The sequence below is a fragment of the Heteronotia binoei genome, chromosome 3 (genome assembly GCF_032191835.1).
Source record: "Heteronotia binoei isolate CCM8104 ecotype False Entrance Well chromosome 3, APGP_CSIRO_Hbin_v1, whole genome shotgun sequence".
NCBI classification, from domain to species: domain Eukaryota; kingdom Metazoa; phylum Chordata; class Lepidosauria; order Squamata; family Gekkonidae; genus Heteronotia; species Heteronotia binoei.
In genome coordinates this window covers 57,765,906-57,790,225 of record NC_083225.1, presented here as the reverse complement: position 1 = coordinate 57,790,225, position 24,320 = coordinate 57,765,906, and the positions used below count along the sequence as shown (strand labels likewise).

At 41.4% G+C, this 24,320-nt stretch overlaps 1 protein-coding gene across 2 annotated transcripts in view; it reads left to right on the top strand.

Annotated features, from left to right (window-relative positions):
* The window catches only part of OCA2 (OCA2 melanosomal transmembrane protein), a 289,009-nt gene that overhangs the window by 99,921 nt on the left and 164,768 nt on the right, over positions 1–24,320 (top strand). For both annotated transcript variants that reach the window (XM_060233870.1, XM_060233871.1), the window contains 4 exons: positions 10,485–10,556; positions 11,676–11,741; positions 13,296–13,352; positions 14,928–15,052. In XM_060233870.1, the coding sequence (XP_060089853.1) occupies positions 10,485–10,556; positions 11,676–11,741; positions 13,296–13,352; positions 14,928–15,052 (320 nt within the window). The remainder of the gene's footprint in view (positions 1–10,484; positions 10,557–11,675; positions 11,742–13,295; positions 13,353–14,927; positions 15,053–24,320) is intronic.

The following is a 24,320-nucleotide window of genomic DNA, read 5'->3' as shown; positions in this document are numbered from 1 at the left end:
CCCTCTAAGCTGCAGAGTCTTATGAACAAAAATTGTGCTCTATGAGCTACTGGCATTAAAGTTGTGAGAGACTGCATAAATTGACTGGGGTCAACATTCCTGTGCTATGACAATAATGCATGAACTGGAGGCTAAAAATCTGTGAGCTAGCTCATGCTAACTCAGCTTAGAGGGAACACTGCTTATCGGACCTCATTGCATTAGCTCCTTCCCTCAGTGTGCTCTTAACTATTTTTCCCTCATTGTCATTGTTCCTTTTTTGACCCCTCCCCCAGTTGGTGAGGATCTTGCTGATTAAGTCACCCTGGCCACTCTAGTACACCTGGCAGCTAGTTATAGAATACAGTTTGAAAATAAGAAAGAATAGTCTTTTGTCCTTGAGAACCTGATCCAATTTGCTAAATGTCAGTATATCAAATCAAAGACCTCCTTCAAGTTGATTCCCCCCTATCTTCATATTTCTCTGTTAAGTGGACAACTGTAATACAATGATAAAGCATGGATCTATCAGAGCAGAACCCAGACTGTTAAGGACCCAAAACATTTGGGTCACAAAGCCAAGAGATTAGTTTGTTCAGCAGGTGGTTGGTGTAGAGTTTGCCAACAATTGAAAGAAGGCTTATTGGACAATAATGCCCAGGATTTTTTATTATTATTTTAATTGGGACTACTATAGCTTTAGAGCAAAAGTCATGTATCCTTCCAGTTTTGCCAGTGAGAGTAAAGAGAGTCACTAAGGGGAGAGGCTCACCATTCCAGATGCTTCTTAAATAATCTGGGGGGAAGACCATGAGAGCCCTGGGGCTTCTCCATTTAGAAGTTTACTGATTTAGAAATTTAATTTGGAATGATGGAAAGCCTTTCGGGGAAATCATGAATGATGATGTTTTGGTTATCCAAAACTGTTTACTGTTGGATCATAGAATCAATCTGAGAAATCTGTTGAGGGACTGAAGAATCAAGAGTGCAACTTTTCTGACAAAATTTACAGGTTACCATCAGGTACCAATGGGTTGAAGTTAAATCAAAAGAATTTTCTGCTAAACATTAGTAAGAATTTCCTGACAAAGCAGTTCCTAATGGCTTTCTTGGGAAGTGGTGGACTTTGGAGTTTTTCAAACAGAGGCTAGATGGCCATCTGACAGCAATGCTGATTCTGTGAATTTAGGCAGGTCATGAGAGTTAGGGCAGGAAGGGTTACATCAATGTTTAGTTCTTGTTACACTTTCTTACATGCCCAGAGAAATGGTGTTTGCCACTTTGGAGGTCAGAATTTTGGGGCCTATGATTTTGTGATTCTATTATTACTGTTACAGGATAATGTTAAGCTTAATACTTATGTACTTTTTGGCCTGCCTATCTGAAAAAATAATTGGCTGCTTAAAATGAAACATTCTGAAGTGTTTAATAGTGACTGAAGAAAATGAAGCCAGGCATTCTCATGGTAAATCTCTAATGCTAGGGTATTGCAGTTCTTATCAATTAAAAATGAATTATTTGCTGGGAAAAATGCAATGTACTGAATACAGATTCTTGAGAATAAAACTGATAAGATATGGCTTTAAATGCATTTGAAACACTACATCAAAGTCACTGACAGACAATTTTTCATTGGCTCTTTATCATTGTTAGAAAGAAAGATGGATGGACAGAAGTTGTTTGATCCAATGCATCTTTTATCCAGAAGCACTGGAAAGCACATTAAAGATAAAAAGGATGCTCTGGTTTTTTTCCCTGTAAGACACTACTTTATGTATGGGAACCAGTATCAATTTAGAATGTTAATCAGACTTTTACAACCCAAGTTTTAACTTTGATCTATGAACTTTACAAGAAACATTCCTGAAAATGTATCAGAGCTTACCCAAGAGCTGATGAAATTGCGTTATATATTCTAAGTCCAACCCTACAGCAAAAACACAGAAGTCAGCTGCTTTTTCTTGCTTTCAGTCAGGAGATATTGGGGAAATGATGAGTCTCTGGGTTTTCATAGTGGTGAGGGTAGAACAAAATGGCTTGTTCTCACCTGATCAATGAAAAGAGAACTAGAAGTGACTGATACCCAGGCAGTACAAATCCAGGTACATTATGAGAGATTAAATAAAATTTGGGGGCATCATGAGAGGTATTTATAATTGCTTCAGCCCAGTCAATTGGTTCAGGTTGTGTTTAGGCTACCTGTTTAGCTGAATATTTGGAAGCAGGCTCTGTACACCATTGGTTTTTAGTCACACATTTTTGGGAGGAGGGGCAAGGAATGATAGAAAAGACAGAATTCTATTGCTCTGGGGATCACAGTTTTATAAATCCAGGTTGTTATACTGCTGTGGTTACATGAGGGCAGAGGACCCTAAAAGTACAGACAGGATAAATTGAACTATGTGAACAATAACTGTTTTGCTCGAGGAAGGGTTCTAAAGTGGCGTTTCCCATTTGCCGGGGTGTTTAAAAGAGGGGGGGTGGGGGGGAGAGGAGATTGCTGCCCTTTGCCATCTCCCTGCCAGGCAGGGAGATGGCAAAGGGAGCTCCAGGCTTCCCTCCCCCTTTTAAACACCCTGATGGAATGTTTAAAAGGGGGGGGAGGAGATTGCCTGCCTTTGTCGTCTCCCTGCCAGGCAGGGAGATGGCAAAGGGAGCTCCGACGGGGTGTTTAAAAGGGGGGGGGGGAGATCGCCTGCCTTTGCTGTCTCCCTGCAATGCAGGGAGATGGCAATATGGAGCTCCAGACTCCCCCCCCCTTTTAAACACCCGGGTGGGGTTTTAAATGGGTGGTGGTGGTGGGGAGAAGATTGCCTGCCTTTGGTGTCTCCCCACCAGGCAGGGAGATGGCAAAGGGAACTCCAAGTCCCTCCCCCCTTTTAAACACCCCCGGCAAGGTGTTTAAATGGTGTGTGCATGGCAGATCGTCTGCCTTTGCAGTATCCCCAGCACGTGGGAAGATATCATTTATTGTCTCCCGGTTCCACCCCCAAAGTCTCCTGGCTCCACCCCCAAGTTTTACTGGGCCAGGAAAGAGCAGTATAAAATAATCGGGCCAGGAATGGGAAAAGTTTGGGAAACACTGTTCTAAGGGAACAGACTTCAGTCTCTCTGGGCCTCCACTGAGCAGTTCAAAAAAGCCTTTGTTAAGAGCACAGCTGTTTGTTGATGCCCTCTCTGTAACAGGAGATCTCTTTAAATGACTATGGGTAGACACAATAAAACAACCTTCTGCCCTGTTGATCGGGGTAGAGATATATTAGCAACACGATTCCACCCCCCAGAACATTAGCAGTAATTTTGTGGGTTTATTAATTGTCATTAATTGTATTTATTTATGATAAATAGAGTTTATTATCAGAATCTATTTCTGGAGTGCTATGGGAGGGGGGTTGGAATAGAATTTAGTGGAAGGTTTAGGCAAAGTTAGATGTGTTTTTATAAAATGGGTTTTTTATTGTTGATAGGTTAAGGGTTGTGTTTCATACAAGCCCCATAAGATGTTATTGCAGCTTCATCATGAGTCCACTGCCATACTTGCTCTAGTTATCTCAGCTCCTGTTCATCCTCTGTAGCTCTATGGTATACCAACAAGTTTGAAATGGGAGCAAAGAGGGCATTGGGAGCTGATTTCATCAATGGCTTCAGAGAGACAGCCATGCTGTGTAATTGTGTAGACTCTTAAACAGCTATTGTGATCTACTATGGAAATGTGAGTGAAATGGTGCTGGGGAAGGCCATGATGGAATTGGGAATCCCAGTAATTGAGGGATGTGGGAGGATATGGTGTAATAAAGGAAGGAGGTGAAGATATGGTTATGCTTGATCTCCTTCCAACCTTTATATCATCCTGAGACATATTGGGAGTGGGGCTAGGAAAAAAAATCTTTCTCCAACAGGTCCTTTAATAATAAGATCATAATGCTGCAAAATTATTTTGCAGTGCAAATGGTGGACTTGGTATGTGTAACCAAGACTTGGGTGAGGGAGGATGAAATGATAACCCTAAGAGAGCTGTCCCTCTTGGTGCTTCATCAGTTTTAGACCAAAGGATTGGGGGGCGGGGAGTTGTGATGCTCATTCAAGAGTCTTTCTCCTTCAGGCTACTCCCTGCACCAAAGATTGCTGACATTGATTGCGTAGGCTTGGCATGGGAGGCTGAAGAGAGTTTGGCTATTTGGCTGGTGTACTGACTACCTATTGCACCAGCAGGTACCCGGCCAAACCTGTTGGAGGTGGTATCAGGCTGGGCTTTGTGGTATTCCAGACTCATAGTATGGGAGACTTCAACGTCCATGTCGATGAAGCTGCCTTTTCACAGGCAGCAGACCTACTGTCATTGATGGCAGCACTGGGACTGTCAGATTGTATCCGGCTCCACATATCAAGTAGGGCACACACTGAATTTTATCTTTGGGATGGGGATAAAGGTGGACCTTGATGCTATTGATGAAGTGCCATGGTTGGACCACTATGCCCTGAAGGCTCATCTGAGCATCTCAGTTCCATTATGTCTAGATGGCGAGCTGATTTATGCTTGCCCATGGAAACTGAAAAATCCAATTGGCTTCCAGAATGCTCTGTGAGATACAGTGTCCCCTTATGACTTGTTAGATGTACTGGTAGAGAACTGGCATGGCTGTCTCTCTGAAGCCATTGATGAAATCAGCTCCCAATGCCCTCTTTGCTCCCATTTCAAACTTGTTGGTATACCATAGAGCTACAGAGGATGAACAGGAGCTGAAATGACTAGAGCAAGTATGGCAGTGGACTCATGATGAAGCTGCAATAACATCTTATAGGGCGTGTATGAAATCTTATGAGATGACAGTGAAAGCCACAAAGACTTCCACAGCATCCACTAGCCCCTTCAGAGCCCCAGATACCAACAGATTGATTGAGTGTCCTGCAGACATCCCCCCCCACTTTCTGATAATCCTGAAGCGGGAGGGGGGGGCTTCTAACCCTGGGGATCTCTTGCCCTCAACTGGGATTGGCAAACCTACACTGTTCCAATGAGATCAGGTCTTCTGCTCTCCTAATACCTGCCTGTTTTGCCTACAGCTCAGCTGGGTGTAAGTGGGAAAATGCCAAGGAAATTCTATGGTTAAACCTAGAAGTTTAGAGAAGTGCTAGAGCATCTCCTGTATCAATGACATTACTGCTTGAAATGATGTCATGACACTAGTGTGACCAGAATCTTCTGCTAGTTACCAACCACAGGCTAGCAATCCTGTTCTGTTCAGTCTGTTGGAAATAGTGCTACTCAGATATGTTATACCAGCATGGTATACTGGTTAGAGTACTGATCTGGGAGACATAGGCTTCAGCTCCCACTTTAACATGGAAGCTTGCTGGATGACCTTATTGAGCCTGTCACTCTCTTTAATCCTAACCTACTTCACAGGAGTAAGAGGTAGGAATGGAAAATGACATTGTTAGTTGCTTTGAGTCCCCATTAGGGAAAAAAATCGGAATATATCTAAATAAATAATATTGCAACTTGATACCCAGTGGCCATATCTTTCCCCTTGAGGCCCATCAGTTGCCTTATCAATCATACCTTCATAACCATCTCCTTATACAAAGTCAAATATTTACTCCATCTTGCTCAATATTGTCTGCTTTGACAACAGTATATTTCTAGGTCCTCAGGCACAGAAAGCTTGTTTCCAGGTTTGGGATTCTTTTAACAGCAGTTGTGTGGGTAAAAACAGCTGTGAAACAGTGTGGGGGGCTCTGGAGATAGAGGGTGGACAGTGGGAAGGCTTCAGCCTTTTCTGTATGAAATTGATCCTTATCCTTCTTTTTACATAAAACTTTCCTCCCCTGTTTTATTCTTTTTTACATGACCCATGCTCTAACATAAAGCTGCTCAGACTTCTTCCTGATGTGATAGCAGTAAACAGCATATCCTATGGAGACTGGTCTCCATAGGGAATAATGGAGTGCCCAGCAGTATAACTTTTTCTTCAGCCAGTGCCATTTTAATGAAATTAGCAGTGAATGAGATTTTGTGAAATGATACTTTGATCAGAAATCTAACTGTCCTCTGAGTAATATTTTAATCATTCCAACTCATTTGAAGGCAATTCACTGACAGCAGTGAGTTATTTCAATTATATTAAACCTTTCACAATTGCATTTTGTTTAATGAGATTACATATTTCATGGTCAAAAGTGATTCAATTTGTAGAACCATTCTCCTGGACATAGGGGGAAGTAAGTCAATTCTGGGCATTTAAACAACAGACCATTTATTGAGACATTGTATCTTCCTTCTTTCTTCTCAGATATTTACAAAATGTGTCAAAGTAATGAAAATTCCAAGAAATTAGTTATCTTTGTTTTATGACTTGAACATCTGCAGCAGGATTATCAATTTGCAACTAAACTGAAGTTCTGTTTTTAAATTCATATTGTGAGAAATAAGACATGATCATGAATGCAACAATTTAATGTGCACTCCAAGGATATTAATGTATTTTATTCACTTTTTAAATGTGCTTTAAGATTTTTAGAAGGAAAATTTTATTTTGAGCATTGAGCAACTTCATACAGCTTCAGAAGCAGTGACGCAGAAAGTATGGCTTGTGTAACTTCTCTCCACTTCTTCAGGATTTGCCCAATGAAAAGAATGACTGTATCCCTTAATGTGGGAAGATTCTGGTGTGAGGGGCAGACCTCCACACTCCCTGTAGATGTAACCAATACATTTAAGTTACTCTTTTTTCGTGTCATTGAGCTTTTCCACATATGCAACTTCTGATTTTCTTGGTAGGTTCACAAGGATTGGGTTGGGCATGGTTATTTGGCATGTCTGGCCTCCCTCTGCATTTTCAGTTATTGAATCAGTTTAATTTTTGTGCATATGATTTTCAAGGAAGGCTGCTGTCATTGGTGGCATCATTAGTGGTGACCCAGCACCCCCTTCTATTATGTTGTGCAAGTTTTAATTGATATATCAATATAAAGGCTGCATTTCTTTAAAAAGGTACTAAAATATTGATATACAGTATAGCATTGTAATTAGGTGCTTAGCAGGTTCTCTGTATTCTCAACTTTCATTTTAAAAAAGAGTAAGTCTCTATGCTCTTCCCTTGTAGAGATATAAAGAAAAAGGCACCTCTCCTCTAGGAAAATGACTAGAGACTAAAAAAAATAAATTGAAAGCTGAGAATTCAGAGAACCTGCCAAATCTACCATCAGGGGTCATTTTGTAGAAAAATTGGTGGTGGCGCTCATCCAGGAATTGTTATGCAGCTGCACCTACTATTCAATGGACAAGGAGGTGGAACTCTCAGAAGGAGGAGGTGAAACTCTCAGAAAAGTTCAGGAGCTGTGCTCCTGTGAGCTCCCACTGAATTCGAGTCCTGCCTACCATTATAATACTATATCGATGTATCAATATTTTAGTACTGTTTAAAAATTGAAAACAAAACCACTCATCCTCATGGAGAGAAGGGTCGGGGGAGAGTATTTTGACAATAATGGCAGTCCAACCATGAAAAAGTGGACTGGAGATGTGTGAGAGTGAGAGGGACAAAGAAAACCAGCAGAAACATTCTGCACAAGGAAAGTGGCCTCAAGACAGAAAAATGCATGGAGAATTTGGTGGATAAACCTAAAGCTGGAACTGGAAAAGAAAACTGGAAAAGCCCATTGTTTGCTTTGAATTTCTGAAGAAATTCCTTTGAACTTCTGAAGAAGCTCATGCTTCACTTTTCCTCAGTTTTAACCACCCAACACTTATACAGTGTAGTGTTGCTTATTTTTTTCCCTATTTTTTTTCCTACTAAGAACCCACATTTAGAATTGTCATGTATCAGAAACTGCTTTTGTAGTAGCCTCTAATACTTGCTCAGGTTTTCCTCAGTCAGAAATTTGGCTTTTCCAAGCCCTTTCCGCCTTCTAAATACAGTGGCAGTCCTCTTCTCTATTTACATTCCAAATAATGCTTTTATTTTTTTTTCTGATTAACACACATGACATCCAGTACAAGGAAGTTTAGTGAACCCAACCACCAGTGTTCTGCAGTTTAGGTTTTAAATTGGTCTAAAAAATAAGAGTTCTTTTTGACTCATTTTGCATGGGTACTTTACATAACTTTCTTGTCAGAGTTCCCTCGGGTTTATTCAGTGGTTCTGCATCTAGTGCTGCTGTCAATGCACCTGTCTTGCAGGGCTCTGCATTCCTCTTTTGAATTTAGCATAAAACACACCCTCCACCCCTGTTTTATGTGGGTTAAACAACAGTGCTTTAACGACGAATTAAACCACTCCTCTGCTTAAGGATCACTGGAAGCAGACATGTTATTGCAATGTCTTCCCTCTTTTCATGCCCCTTGGTTCTCAGCCAATCCCTTGTGAAGCTCCTCCTCTTCTTCCATTCACTTGCCCTCCTGCAATTCACAAAAGGCTGATCTGACACCAGGGGGCAGCCTCGCTCCCCCTGTTTTTTAAAGTAACTTTTTTATCAATACAAGTTAATCAATAAACTCAGATGGGTTTACTGTATGCCTGCTTTACTATCCACACTTATCTCCAGCAAACCTTTCCCCAATCATGCAGACAGTACGCTGGCTGCTTTTCTCCCCCCTGTCTGGTAGCTGAGTTCAGCAGAGGTGATGGAAGTCGTACAATGAAGTGGGTGCATGCTGGCTGCTTTCTCCCCCCTCACTGGCAGAAAATCTCAGTGCTTTCAACACTGTGCAGAGTAAACAATTCCCTCTCAGAATCAAGAAAACCTTAAAGGGACACTTTCATGCAGAATGGTAGTGTTTAATGATAAATAAAATGAGACGAATCCAGAACTCAGAAAATCAGGAATACAGAGAGTGCAAAATGGGCCTTAAATGCAAAGTCTCCTGTGTCTTAACTACTCAGTGACTGTCTTTACTCATTAAAACAGCAATTGCGTTTAAAGTTATGTGATAATCTTAATTTTTCTTGCGTTTAAAGTTATGTGATAATCTTAATTTTTCTTGTGCATAGGGTTGTTAATCCTCAGGTGGGGGCAGGGGATGCCCTGGTTTGGAGGTTCTCTTTCTCCCCCCCCCCCCTTCAGGGTCATCAGAAAGTGTGTGTGTGTGGGGAAAATGTCTTCTGGGCACTCCATTATTCCATATGGAGACCAATTCCCATAGAGTATAATGGAGAATTGATCCATGGGCATCTGGGGCTCGGGGGGGGGCTGTTTTTTGAGGTAACATCCAGTGTCTCTCCCCAAAATACCCTCCAAGTTTCAAAAAGATTGGACTAGGAGGTTCAATTCTATGAGCTCCAAAAGAAGGTGCCCCCATCCTTCATTATTTCCAATGTAGGGAAGGCATTTAAAAGGTGTGCAGTCCCTTTAAATGTGATAACCAAAATTTCTTTTGGAGTTCAATTATGCTTGTCACAACCTTGCTCATGGCTCCACCCCCGAACTCTCCTGGCTCTATCCCAAAGTCACCAGACATTTCTTGGATTGGACTTGGCAACCTTACTTGTGCATAGGGTTGCCAAGTCCAATCCCAGAAATATCTGGGGACTTTGGGGGTGGAGCCAGGAGACTTTGGGGTGGAGCTAGGGGGAAGGGGGGGAACGGCGCTGGGGAGCGTGGCGAGCCGCCCGGTCTCGGAGCGGGCGACGCCGCCGCGCAGCTGCCGCCTCTTCTCCGCTCGCCGTGGCTGCTCCTCCGAGATGGGCTCAGCCTGAGCCCATCTCGGAGGAGCAGCTATGCTGGGGCGGGGGGGGGGAGCAGCGGCATGGCGGCCTCGCCGGCTCCGCTCCGCCTCTGGGGTGGAATCAGAGGGGGGGGGGGTGGAGGCAGGCCGGGGGCGTGGCGAGCCGTGAGTCTGGGTCCTAGAAGGGCCCGGATTCGTGGCTCGCCATGCTCCTGGCCTGCCTCAGCCCTCCCCTGGTTTTGCCTGCGCTGCTGCCGCCTCTTGGCTGCTCCTCCGAGATGGGCTCAGCCTGGGCCATTCTCGGAGGAGCAGCTGCGGTGGGCGGGGAGGGAGCGGCAGCAGCGGCGCGGCGGCCTCGCCCGCTCCGGGATGGGGTGGCTCACCATGCTCCCTGGCGCCGTTTCCCCCTCCCCCGCTTCTGTCTTTTTGGGGAGCGGGGGAAGAGGGTGGAAATCCTGGGGTCCCCCACCAGGGCGGGAGGGTTGGGAAGCCTACTTGTGCATTTGTGCTTAGGATTTCCCCCAGTGTCGAATAACTATTTTCAAAGCTATTACAGGCCTAATAAGTAAGTGAAATGAAAGTTCAGTTATAATAGCTATAAAATAACAGGTGTTCTAGTAGACATTGTCAATATTTGCCTTTAAGGCCTCATGAGGCAGCCTGGTTTGCTGCTGTGCTGATCTAACAGAGGTTCAAGAGTCTTAACAGAGAAGGTCTGAGCAGCATCTTTATATAATATTGAGAAAGGATTGGAAGATGGAGGGGATAAGCAGCCAGGCTGAATGCACAATTGGACTTTGGACAAAGGAAATCAGTAACTCCATGCCTTTTTTTGTAGATTGTTCACAGAACTTTAGCTGCGATGCTGGGGTCCCTGGCTGCCTTAGCTACACTGGCTGTAATTGGAGATGTAAGTTTAAAAAGTCATGATTCCTTTTGTTTTTATAGGTTTTTAGTTGGTTATCAGCACTGATACTTAGGCAAGGCAATAGCAGCAATATAACAATGTTAGTAACAACACTGACACACTTAGATGTCCCCACTTGCTCCCATTCCCTTAGTAAGAAATGGATTTCCACCTCCTTTTTTGTGTGAAACTTGTCATTTTTAAAACATTCTTTAAGCATGGTATAGTAGAATTCTGATGAACAGTTTCCATTTTTTAGGAAAACAAATTGTATATTGAAAACTAAAGTATTGTGCAGTTGGGATTTAATGCGGAGCTAGGCTGTTCATTTATTTGTAAGATACAGCTGAGCTCCTTTTTAAACTCTACATGCTCAACTGAATAACTTAGTTTTCACTGCAAAAAGAGAAAGAAAAAATAAGGTAAATGGAAAAAAGAAAATGAAGACCCACACTGTATTTATTGTTTTATTTTCATTTCCCCCCTTTCATTTTCTTTATTATTTTCCTTTCCTGCCTTGATGCTTAAGAGTCTGGATGAACCAAACCTAGCTTACATTTACCCATACCAGATATACAAAACTGATTCTTGTTCGACAAGTTGGGTCACTGTACGCTTCTTGTCGTGTACTTTTTGCTCCTTCTCTTCCTTGTTATTGATTATGTTCCAAAACTTACATTAAGTCTTTTATGTAGCAAAAAGATTTCTGTTAAAACTACTTAACTGTTTGAAACTTTTTAAATTTTTATCCTTTGTCCCTTTACCTTTCGAAATGCTGCTTCTATGAATTCCATCCAAGCATCCATGGAAGAAGTTGTATAGTATTACTGTATCAGCAGAAAGGCACCTAAACCAGTAATCCAATTTTCATCTGTTTCTATAAAGGTGGAACAACAACAGAATAAAAATTGCTTAGTGTAGGTATGCTGTAAATGAACCCTTCAAGTTGTCAGCATTTTACGGTGTCAATAGAAAAGTGCCTCCTTTGGGCTCCTTGTAAAAACACTAATTAATTTCATAGAAAGGAAATTTCATTGAAAAAATCAGTGTTTGTATTTTCAAAGCTGAAAGCTAGTTAGGAGATCCATGGGATTAAATTATAATTGCAGTCTTTAATTGCAGAAGCCAAGCCTGGTCAAAGTAGTGGAGTGGATTGATTTTGAAACTCTGGCATTACTTTTTGGAATGGTAATTAAAACTCTTTATGTATATCTTGTGCCTCCAAGGTCTAAAATGATTTTATAGAAAATATACTGGTATTGTTCACATTTGTTATTTTTGAGAGGAGTTGCAACAATGTTAGTTCCCATTATGTTACTACAGTACATCACTGGGATATCAAAACGTCATTTTCAGATGACTTTTAAAAACGGGCACCTCATCTGGAAGAGCCACTTAGGATGGAGGAAGGCTTAGTGGAATGGTAGGACAGTGTTTTTACTATAGTTGCCAACTTCAGATTGGGAAACTCCTGGAGATTTGGAGGTAGAATCTGGGGCCAATGAGGTTTGGGGATGGGAGGGGCCTCAACAGTATATAATGCTATAGAGGCCACCCTCCAAAGTTAAACCCTTTTAGGAAAACTGATCTTTGTAGTCTGAGAATCAGTTGTTATTCTGGGAGATCTCCAGGCCCCACCCAGAGGCTAATCAACCCTGGAGTACCACAGAATGGAGTAGAAACATCAAATATAGTTGTGGAATATTAACGAAATGCACTCAATGCAATACTTAATCAATATTAAATATACTTCTTTAATGTACTAAATCATAAACATCCAAAAATCACAACAACATTACAATATCAAAATAGAAATGTGTATTAAAGTTTTTACAATCCCATAATCAGTTAAAATGTACCAACAATCTTCCCAATTCAGACTTCCAAAACATCACAGAAACTTCACAGCCAATCTGCTTGCTCCTGTGGATGGATTTAAAGTGCTAGTGCTTGAAATTGAGTCCGTCATAGACAGTTACTTTCTGGTTCACAAAAACATTCGCCATTTTTCAAAGACATAATTTTGAACTTCTCACTTTTCCAAGATATTAAATTACATCAAGGTGGGAATCATACAGAGCCTCCAACGGGAAGGCTAGCCTGTGTTCAAAGAGGCATTATCCCACGTCGCCACTAAATGGACCATTCACAAAAACAGTAGTCATGGAGATAGCTCCCAGAGGCTGGCAATCATAGCTCTTGCTCAACAATTTTCAGTGGACTTTTCCTCCTTACTGCATCTATACTTTAGAACTGAGTGGATCCTGGGTACCACTCTATCCTGCCAGCATTGCATGAGTGCTTACATTGAATACATTGCAAGGGATTTAGGGAACCTTTCTCACCATGTGTAGTATCTTAGGTCAGTCTTGCTGTCTTTTTCCTAGTGAACATAGTGAGCAATTGCACTACAGAGGTACTTCCAGGAACATGGTTTTACAGAACTTGTAACTGGAGTGTATCTGCTAGTAACTGTAGCTTACTGTAGCAGGGCTTTTTTTTTTTGTAGAAAACTCCCAGCATGAACTCATTTGCATATTAGGCCACATACCCCCAACACCAAGTCAACTGGAACTGTGTTCCTGTGCATTCCTGCTCAAAAAAAGCCCTGAGTAAGAGAAACATGATTTTGAATTTAGGGGTGAAGGGGTTGGGTGGGATAGGAGGAGGAAGGCAACACATTATTTACTTTTTTGATTAAAATGCCTGCTTTCATTGCAAAATAGTTTTTATTTTCTTTAGATGCTTTTAGTTGCAATCTTCTCAGAAACTGGATTTTTTGATTATTGTGCAGTCAAGGTAAGTTAGCTTCTTTTTTAAAGTAAGCAGTTATATCCAGTTTTATCACTTGAGCTTAAAAATGCTCTGTATCTATATTGTATTGAAAAAAATAAATAAAAGCACACTTTAGTATTCCTCTCAAGGTTAATTACTTGCTTCGGCTAACCTAAGACATTAATGGTACATAGAACTTACCTGTTCCAAAAAGCCATTAATATCACTAAGATTAGAGATTGCTTTACAAATTAAGTGGTGTTGAATGGATCACTACATATACACTGGTGTATAGTCCATTCTAGGCTCTTTAAAAATCCAGGTGATACTTTGGTCCACCTGTTGCATTCTAGTATTACTTCGGCTGTTTTTCAGATCTGATTTAAATTTTTTTTAAATACAGCTGCAATATTAGCATGTGGATAGTAAAACAGTATTGAGACTTCCCAGAACTACTGCCACTTTCATTTTTCTCCTTTGAGCAGTTGCCTGGTATATGAATCTGTATAGCACTCATTTGCAATATTTTATATGTGTTTACAAATATGTAAAGTTAAGAATGCCTCACTTTCCCTAGCTAGTATTTCATAAATATATCTGAGCCTGTTTCTCATTAACGAAGAGGCATATCTTCTGTTAAGTAGTCCTTTTGCAGAAAGGAGCTGAACTCGCTAAGGGCTGATTCACTTAAAAGTCTCCCCCAACATCCAAGCAGTCACAAGGATTCAGTAAAATGGACAATCTCAATGTGACCAAGTTGGCTCAGAGAGCAGATAGATATTGCCATGCTGCCCCTACTTTTTAATAGTTACTGTTATAATGGGTCTCTCTCTATACCTCCCTTCTCAGGGCCAAACCTGATGAATGTTTTATGTTCAAAGCTTCCAATTATTTTTAGCTTCATTTTCAGGCATGTGGCAGTTTTCCATGCAGCGTGGGAATGGGGCTTAGTCTCTCCTGATATGTCCCCAATGAGTCATTTGGGCTAAACTTAACAGATACATTGAGAATAGCACTATGGGGAAACTCCCAGGTTGATATCCTGCTTCAGGTCAGGAAAACATCATAGAGGGAGAGATTTGAAACCTCCTGTCTCATAAACTGTGGTCCTGATCTCAGATGGCCTTCCTATGTTTGAAAAACAACTTTAAAAAAAATCACTGGGAGCTTCAGACATGGAACTGCCAGTGCATGTCTAGTTTGACCCTGTCAAAAGAATAAAAGTGATGAGAGATGCCAAAGGCTATAATTATTCCAAAGTTCTGACTTCTATTCAGAATGGAGTATGAGTTGCTCTTGTAGGCAGGCTGAGATAAAAGCACACTGAAGACAAGAGTGCTGGCATGAGCTACCATTTTTGTCTTCATCCTTTTTGTATGTATTTAAAGTATTTTCATTAATCTTGAGAAACTGACCTGATTTCTTTGAAACTGATGATTCTTAATAAATGGGCATTTTTTTTGGACACAATATGCAGCATGGCTCTTGATGTGAAATGATGCCCAAGGAAAGCTCCATGTTTAAGTGGCTCACCAAGAACTTGTCATATGTTGTTCACTCACTTCACCAATTTAATTTCTCTATGCCTGTTTTCATTAGGCTTACAGACTGTCTCGAGGCAAGGTGTGGGCGATGATTATCATTCTTTGCCTTATTGCTGCAATCCTTTCAGCCTTTTTGGACAATGTTACCACCATGCTGCTCTTTACTCCAGTAACCATAAGGTACATTTTAATGCTATATTTCAGGGGTGGCCAACAGTAGCTCTCCGGATGTTTTTTGCCTACAACTCCCATCAGCCCCAGGCAGCATGGCTGATGGGAGTTGTAGGCAAAAAACATCTGGAGAGCTACCATTGGCCACCCCTGCTACATTTTGTTTTATACTATGAGTAATCCAACTTGAGTGCCTGTGAAAAAGGTGGACTATAAGCAACTCAAATAATAAGATAATTAAACTTAGTAATGAAACAGTATTTATATTCTGGCTATCCATCTGGATGGGAAGTTCTGGGTTGAATACACATCGAAAGTACACAATATAACATAGTGTTAAAAATCTAAAACACATCAGTGGCAATCTCACCAGTCTATTTCACCAGTAAAATGTTTCATGTGTTTTCATTGTAGTGAGCAAGAGGTTTTACTACCAAGCATTGATACCATGACCATGGAGCAGAGAGGTTGATGAATTTGTGATAGTTAATCTGCTTATAATAGCTTGGATCCAGCAGTAACTTCTACTCACTGAAAGAATTTTCATTAGCAAAATGCAACACTCTCACCCCCTTCCTCCCTTGACAACCCAGAATGCCTCCTGAAACACTGCTTAAGGGAGCAAGGAAGACAGGGGATCCCTAGGAAAGAGCAAGAGCGGGGGTGGGGTGGGGGGACTCAGAGGAGGGAATCAGCAAAAATCACCACCCTTCCATCCACAAAAATCCTGCACTGACTCCAAACCAATTGATGAAGTTGGTTTTAATAATGTGGCTCCTTTTGTGTTTTGTGACTAAATGATGTTTATCAGAAGTAGGTTCAACCCTATCAAAGTTATTTAATTGAATTGTCACCAGAGAGTGTCATTGTTCTTTCAGTAATACTAGTTATATTATGTTTTCTGCTCTTTCATAACTCTCCTGCTCTTTCATAACTGTGTTTTGCAAGTTTGGGTCCTACTACGTTTTGTTTTTTATTCAGCACTTTAAAACTGCTCTGGAGATTTGGATAGCAATTATAGTAGGAACTGATAAACGTTCTACTAACAGCACTCTGCCTGAATGGCAATCACCATATCCCATACCAATAATAGATGGACCTCCTTGTGGCTGTAATAGGAATACTTATCTGTCAGTTTCTGATTTGATTTTGATTAAGTAGTTGCTAGTGCAACTATTCAGATATGCATCCTCACAGAATACAAATTACAGCAACCGTCCTTTAAAGTATGAATCCTAATACTTAACAAAAAGGATGAGTGTCCTTCAGATTAACGGATTTAGATGTTCACTGGCTTTCCAGTCCTTAAAAAAATACAACCTTTTATTCCTAAAGAGTTATGGTGGGTATTTACAGCACAGTTGTTCTAATAGGGCCTTGATTATTCAACAAAATAGACTTCACAAGCAGGGGACCCTCAAGGAAATGAGCAGGGTGGTGGATCTCATTCCCTCCACTATTTTCCCTTTCCCTTCCCTGAAAACTCCTACAGTCTCTCCTCCTTTCTTGTCCACACATAGTGCAATCACTTTTACCTGCCTCCTATCTCCAGCTTTCCCTCGCTCTTGCATCCTCTGCCTGGGACCACTATGGACCACTTGTGCAGGGTTGGCCACTGGTCTATTTGCATGGTAGGGAACCCGCAAGAGTTTGTTAATGGTATCTCCTTTCCCCCTGCATCACACTCCCCACACTATTTCCTTGTTTTCTTTTCCCCACCAACCTCATTAGTCTCTGCTTCTATATTCCCTGTTTTTAACTCTTCTCAGCTCCCCATCTTTGGCTACATTGCGTGCTCTCACTCTCACTCTCTCTCTCTCTCTCTCTCTCTCTCTCATTCATATATATCCTGCTTTTCTCCACAGTGGAGACCCAAAGCAGCTTACATCATTCTCCTCTCATCCATTTTATCTTCATAACAACCCTGTGTGAGAGAGGTTAGGCTGACAACATTTGGCCGGCCCAAGTCACTTAGTGAGCTTCTATTGCAGAATGGGAACTTGAACCTGGGTCTTGGTCTCCCAGATCTTTGTCTGACCACCATGTACACTGGTTTTCTGGTGGTGCCTGTTGTTGAATAGCAGTGATCAGCTGGACCTGGGTGAGTCATGCAAGTTGCATGATATCAAATTGCCTGATAGAGTTGCTGCTGTTCTTGGCCCTGTTGAGATCTCCTTCAAAATCTAAAACAACCCTGGAAAAGTCCCTGCCCCTTCTCCCCTGCCTTTTTCTGACAGAAACCAGGGCTTCAACTGGCCATACTGTTTTTGTTGTCTAGCAATGGCCACTGGGGCATACATTTCTTAAAACTACAGGTATCGTTTCTCTTATGGGGGGGAGGTAACACTCAAGACTATTGTTTTTAGATTTCAGTTTTTTTTCCAACAAAACTAGGGCTTTCCTCAGGTTTGTAGAAGGACTTGTCTGTTGATGCTTTCAGTTTGGACTCTACCCTCCAAAGCAGCCGTTTTATCCAGGGGAATTTATATTTGTAATCAGAACATAAGAGAAGCCATGTTAGATCAGGCCATACACACACACACACTGTGGCTAATAGCCACTGATGGACCTCTGCTCCATATTTTTATCTAACCCCTCTTGAAGGTGGCTATGCTTGTGGCCGCCACCACCTCCTGTGGCAGTGAATTCCACATGTTAATCACCCTTTGGGTGAAGAAGTACTTCCTTTTATCCATTTTAACCTGTCTGCTCAGCAATTTCATAGTTGTAATTGTAATTGTAAGATAGTTGTAATTCTGGGAAATTGGGCCCCACCTGGCAACCACCAAACAATGTACTAGAATTACAGAATTAATTAAAAATGCAACCAATATAACAATTCTTATTTATCTACTTTAGAGGCAGCAGATTACTTTCTCTCCATCCATCCAATACTCCTATCTTTGCAGTTCCAGCCTTCATAGCCACTCATCCTAGTTTCTGGAAAGGCAGAACATAACACAGATACAAGAAAATAATTAAACATTCTGTCTTCCTGCTTGCCTGATAGTGGGAAAATTAGTTAGGCAAAGGGAAGGGATAGAGGAAGGACCTGACAGGTCAGCCACAATCCAGGGGAAGGTGATCAAATCAACTTTAATGTAGTGTCTCTAAGTCATGGTGCTCTTTGTGTGCACTGACAGCATTTTGGACCTGTTTTCTTAAATATCAAGTGCTAAAAATTGTGTTTCAAGCTGAAAGTTTGTGTCCTGTGTGACTGAATATGTTGCAGTGAGTAACATATCTCAGTTTTTCTCCATAATTCTGGCTGATTGCTAACTTCCACATTGATTTTCCACTCACCTTACGCTGCTCTCACATTCCTCTTCTCAGCGGGGCTTCCTTCTGATTTCACACTATCTGCCCCAGGGCTGCAAGTAATGTCAGTATTTTTGCGCAGCAAACAAAAATCTCTAAAACCCAGGTTTTTTGCTGCATGAAAACACCAACGTTACTTGCAGCCCTGGGGCAGATAGTGTGAAATCGGAAGGAAGCCCCGCTGGGAAGAGGAATGTGAGAGCAGCTTAAGGAAGTGGGAAATCAATCCCAGTTAAAATACAGTTGATTGTGGGTTATATTCAACCATAGATGTTGGAGGCAAAACTTGCAGTCATAGAAAGATACATTCTGGTTTCAGAATGGAAAGGGTTCAGAATGAGTGTGGGGGGGGGGGCAATCTTCACTCAGTTCTTCTCTCACCACTGTGGAAGAGGAAGAATTAGTGACAGCTTTGCTCTCACTACTGGATACTTTGAGAAGAAAATTTACCTCAGATTATACCTTTTTATTTGCGATGGCATTATTTTAGAAATGCCTGGATTGTGACACTAAAATGGCTATTAACGATGAGCATTCACAATACCTAATTTGCTTAGATGAAGGGCATAATCTTGCTGTGCGTAAGGCCTGCACCCTTTTTATTTCCAAGGCCTGAAAAGATTGTGCCTTACGGTTAAAGGCTGCCCTCTGGGAGTAATCATTAGGGGTTCCGATTCATAGTTCATTTCAAACTCGTTCATTTGCTTGTGCCATGCCTGAAATGGAAAATAAGCCCCACTTTTTCTTTGTGCTTCATTTGTTTTGTTTTTGTGGTTCATTCTCCCAGACAGGCTAGTGCCATTTAAATAATTTCCTAGGCAGTGCTGGGGGTAGACTTCTGTGAGCCCTAGAAACACCCATAGCAATTGTCCGTAGCTTGATTGGGAACTCTGGGAGCCAATCACAGAGTCCCCATTCTGCTCTATGGGAACAGACACCCTGACTCCACTGCTTTCACTTTGCACTGCATCACAAAGAGAGAAGAGTTAGTTTTCATTGTAAGAGCTAAAGCTGAGTTTTCCTGGGGGCACCTGCTTTGGCGGGCTATAACTCAGACATTCAAAATCCAATCTTCACCAAACTTGGAGGTTGGGTGGAGGAGAGCCTGCTGAAGACTCTCAGTGAGTTTTACACCTTCTAAACAAAATGAAACTATGAACCATGAAGTAGTTAGAGCAACTGGAGAAATAATGAAATGAAACAATCCCATAGTTTGGAAAAATCACATGAACCAACACAAACCACCATTTTTGCTAGAGGTCCCCCTTTTTCCCCCTCCTCCTTCCACTGCTTGCTCATTCTACCTAGTGTTCCCTCTTTCTCTCATTGTTTACTCATGATTTTTCTGTGCTGCTTCCCTCCTCCTGCCAGTGCTGTTGTCGTCTCTTTTTCACTGCTGTAATCCTTCTCACCACCACCTTTCTGCTCCCATCCTTCCACCACTACTACCATCACCTCCCTGCCACCACTTTCTCCTTTCTTCTTTACCTTACCCCTTTCTTCCTACTGTGGCTCCACAGTTTCACCAGTGTTTATGGGCAATCCTCAAATAGTGATCTCATGATACAACATTGTGTAAGTTCTTTGCACAAGCCTGCCTTCCTATACCATATCTGTGAACAATATTAGCACCCATTCCCTCATGGCCTTTACCTTACTGTGGTCATCTCTTGTTATTGTCAACACCTGCTGTTTAGGAGGGTTTTATTTGTTGCATTTGCAGTGTGAGAAGAAATACAGTTTATGCAAGGGAGCTTTTCCCTCTTGGTGCTCTGAATGGGTCTGTGAGCAACCCTGTCAGAGGCTTTACTTGGGAGGGCGACCACTTTAAATTTCTCCCAGGTCACCTTCCCTCAGTCCCTCAGATACACTCTCCGAAATCCTGTCAGAACTCTTAATAATTGGCACCAGATGGTTTTAAAGTTAAAACCCACAAAATATTTATTAGGTAACAAAAGGCAAAGGGGGGGGGGGATGAAATAATATTGATTATAACTGTTCAATATTAAAAGGCAAATCAGTTGGCAGCTGGTTGACAGAATAAAATAATTACAAAGAGTAGAGACTTTTTCAGGCTGAGATAAAAATATAACAAGACTTTGGCAGAAGATCTTTAAAATAAACAATAAACCAGGCAAGTTTCAGAATCCCACTGGATTCTACTTCACACAGGCTGTGCCTTCTGGGCACTCCGAATGCTGTTCCTTCAGTTGTTTAAGCCCTAGCTTTGGCAGTGGTAAATCATATAAATAACAAACTTCAATCACTCTTCTACACACACATAGAGAACTACTGACTGGTGTCAGTATTCTCCCTCACAGACCCTTCCACTAGCTATCTTCCAGGACTCGCACCCCTCAATACTGATGCGTCTCAGCCCCACAGCTAGTCCTCTGGTCTGAGTCTTGGGTACCTCTGCTGACCACCAGAATACAGTTCTCCTCTCAGTGTGTATTTGTGTGATCTAGTTTGTACCTGGAGATTGCCTGATGCACTGGCAAAATCTCCCTCAGAGTTTCAAACCATCTGAAAACTCCCTCTTCCAGACAGAATCTACTCAGCTCTGTCTCCCACAAGGAGCTCAGCCACTCTGGCTACTCTCAGCCCCTTGTCCAGTTGGTTTTACAACTGCCCGGCCTAATCCCACTGTCTTCACTTCAGACTGGTATTCTGAAGACTTTTCTCAAAGACCCCCTGGCTAAGACGAAAAATCCTGAGATGATTTTCTGCTGAGCAAACCTCAAAAGGATACTTTTCTGTTGCTCAGGCAACGTTCCAGCCAATCGCTGTAAGCCTGTTTCTCAGCTACTCAGGCTAAGGGCCTGAGTCCATCACAGGGTCCTTTGTGATGACAAGGTGACCTGATAGAGCATTTTACACTGTTGCATGCTTGTTTTAAAAACAAGAGTGGGTGTGGTGTGTTGGGATCAAGGTGCCATTTTCATCTTATTCAAATAGGCAGAGGAAAAAGCAGCACAATAAATGTTGGGTACTGAATGCTGCACCCATAAAAAGATCTGCTTTCAAGTACTTTCCACCTGATAGTAGAAACAGCTCATCATCCCAACACATTTGGTATCTGATTAATGCAATGGTTGGGTCAGAAACACAAAAGTTTTCTATCTATAACTAAGCAAACAAAATGTGGATTTGTTTGGTTTCAAGCATATGTGGGTCCGGCACCTCCTGCATTGTCCCCAGTTTTGTGGCATCTACGTCTCTTGCATTGGAAGCCCTACAAGGTTGCCATAAGTCAGCTGCAACTTACAGTTTCTACTACTACCACCACAACCTGGGAGTTCTGACCATAGAACAAGTTGTCTTAGCATCTATGCACAATGCTGTGTGTGTGAAAATGCGGAACACAATATTACAGTCCCACTAAATATCATGGAACACTAAATAGTGGAAACCTGTACAAAGCTACTGTAGTCTAAGTCCATTGCTTTGTCAGGGCAGCTGTTACTATGTGGAGAAAAGTGGGCCTGAACTTAAGGGGTCCTGAAAATGTCAATAAGGCCCTTTTTGATGCATGTAGATTAATGGATGTTTGAGGCATGTGAAGAAAAGAAACAGGAAGATTTGCATAGAGAACCCAAATAAATAAATGGCAGTGCAGTTATTTTTAACTGTATTTTCTTTTCCTCCCTTTGATTACTAGGTTCTGCCCTTCAGCTCATAACAGAGCTGTTTATCAGTTGTTAAATATCAGTCATTAAAGACATGCTACAAAAAGTTTGTCCATTTAATCAGCAACGTTAAAAATACATAGATACCTTTCTATTACTTTGCATAGGCCACTGTGACATTACATTGTAATAATTTTTCTATCTGAATCTCACTGGCTGTATAGATATATTTTTATTTGCTTTGTTTCCAATACATTGGATTTTTTCCCTATTCTGTTATACAGTTGGGTAAGAGTCACTCAATTTATCTTGCTGCTTCCTCCTTTTGACCAATTTTGAAATGTGGTTCTAAGCTGCTATTACCATGGTGATGAAGCTTAGTAAACAATTTTACTGATTCTTTGACAATAAGACTTTAGCCTTTTACCAGCAATACATGAAAAACGATCTTATTTTCTTGTCACATTCGCTGATTAACTGAGATTTATATATTTTAAAAAACTAGCTTATGGCTTGTATTTTAAAATATTTTTGTTAAAAGAACCTACTCCCACGTACATTTATGGGGTGTTGTTATCCAGAATTGCTTCTCAAATGGGAAATAGTAAATCTTACCTAAGTGTAAGCATAACAGAGCCCTATAGCATCACTTAGCAGGCAAAATTTACTCCTCTTGTTAGTGTTGCTTTAGTTTAGACACTGATAGGGAATGCCCTTTTGCAAAATATGTCTATTTAAATGCCATCAGGAAAAGTCTGAGTTTTAATGAAAACAATAATATTAAGTCACACATATAACCACCATCTCTTGTAAGCTGGATTAGTCTCAAGAGGGGTGTGGGGGGAATTATTTATGTGGGCAAAGATGATAAAATATACAGGGTTGATAACATATGTATACAGAAGTCAGTCCTCCAAAGGAGCCCCTTTTAAATAACAAGGAGATTTTATACTAAATATAGATTTTTATTGAAAAACCACTCAAGCTCACAAGAAAAACACAATTATCAGCAATCACACAAGTCTAGGAAAATAGGCAGGAAAATTGATAGGGACATATAAGGGTACAGACAGGGCAATACTATACCTATCAACAATGGATGAAGGATGATCCTCCAGTGAAGATGGGGAGGCAAGAGATGACCAGTGTCACTTGCAATAATGGGCCCAGAAATTGGGGGTGGCTTGGGCAGCAAGTTAGGGTATCATCAGAGACACACCTGAATGGCCAAAAACCTGTCCACCTTATAGCCAATTTCATATCCTGAGGCAGGGTCATGTGATGGGTAACATCTACCCAGAGATGGGTCCCAGGAGATAAGACAAAAAAATTTGATGGACGATGATGGTTTGCTGAGTGCAAACCATATTCTACACAATGAAACTGGAGTGTTCAATTTAGGGCCAAATTTTCCTATTGTAACACCTTGGAGGGGAACAATGATAAAACAAAAGAAAGGGACATGCAGCAGGATGTGACTGTTGACAATCATCTTCAGTGATGCTTTATTGTGTAAGAAGCTTGTCTTGATGGGTGACAGGAAGATTCTTTCGTTTGGTGAGGAGATTTTGCAGCAGTTTATTTTTGACTGTTATTCCACAGCATCTGCATTTTCAAAGCATTGGCTGAGCTCTGGAATGTAGTACATGGTGAAGAAACCATTTCTGTCTGGCAGTTTGCTAGAGAAAGAGGTCTTCTTGGAACGTCTCAGGAACATGGCTTCTCTCAGGGCTGCTTCTGGTACTGTCTTCTAGATGACAAGGATGCAGTTGCTGTTCTGCAGCGCTGAGCAGCTTGTCAGTTTAGCAAAGTCTGGTATTCTCTTAATGTGGCAGGCCTAGGAAATTCATACAATAACAGGCAGGAAACTTGCTGAGGCCTGGCTTGAAGCAGTGCTGTAAGGTCCATAGAAACTAGATGTCCATAGTGAGGTTAGCATAGGAGCCAATTGATTATAGCCCATACTAGTTGGAGAGGGGGTCCAGGGTTAACTATCTTTGAAGAGTTCTATATTGCATTTCCAACTTAACCTCAAATTGTTTCCTAAATAATAAAGCTTCACAAAACAACATTTGTATATTTGCTTTTCTGTACTGCTTCAGTCTTCCTAATGCTGACATTAATTATCCAAATACAATAATCTTGCAGGGCAGGTTAGTAGCAATGTCTCCATGTTGCAGATGGGGAGGGCTGCTCTGAAGAGAATGACTTACTCAAAGCAATCTGGTAGATTCATTGCTCAAGTGATATTTGAACAAAGAACTTCATGGCTGGAACTTATTCAATAAGCTACCCTTGTCTGAAGACCAGAACTGAAGAGCTGGATTGGA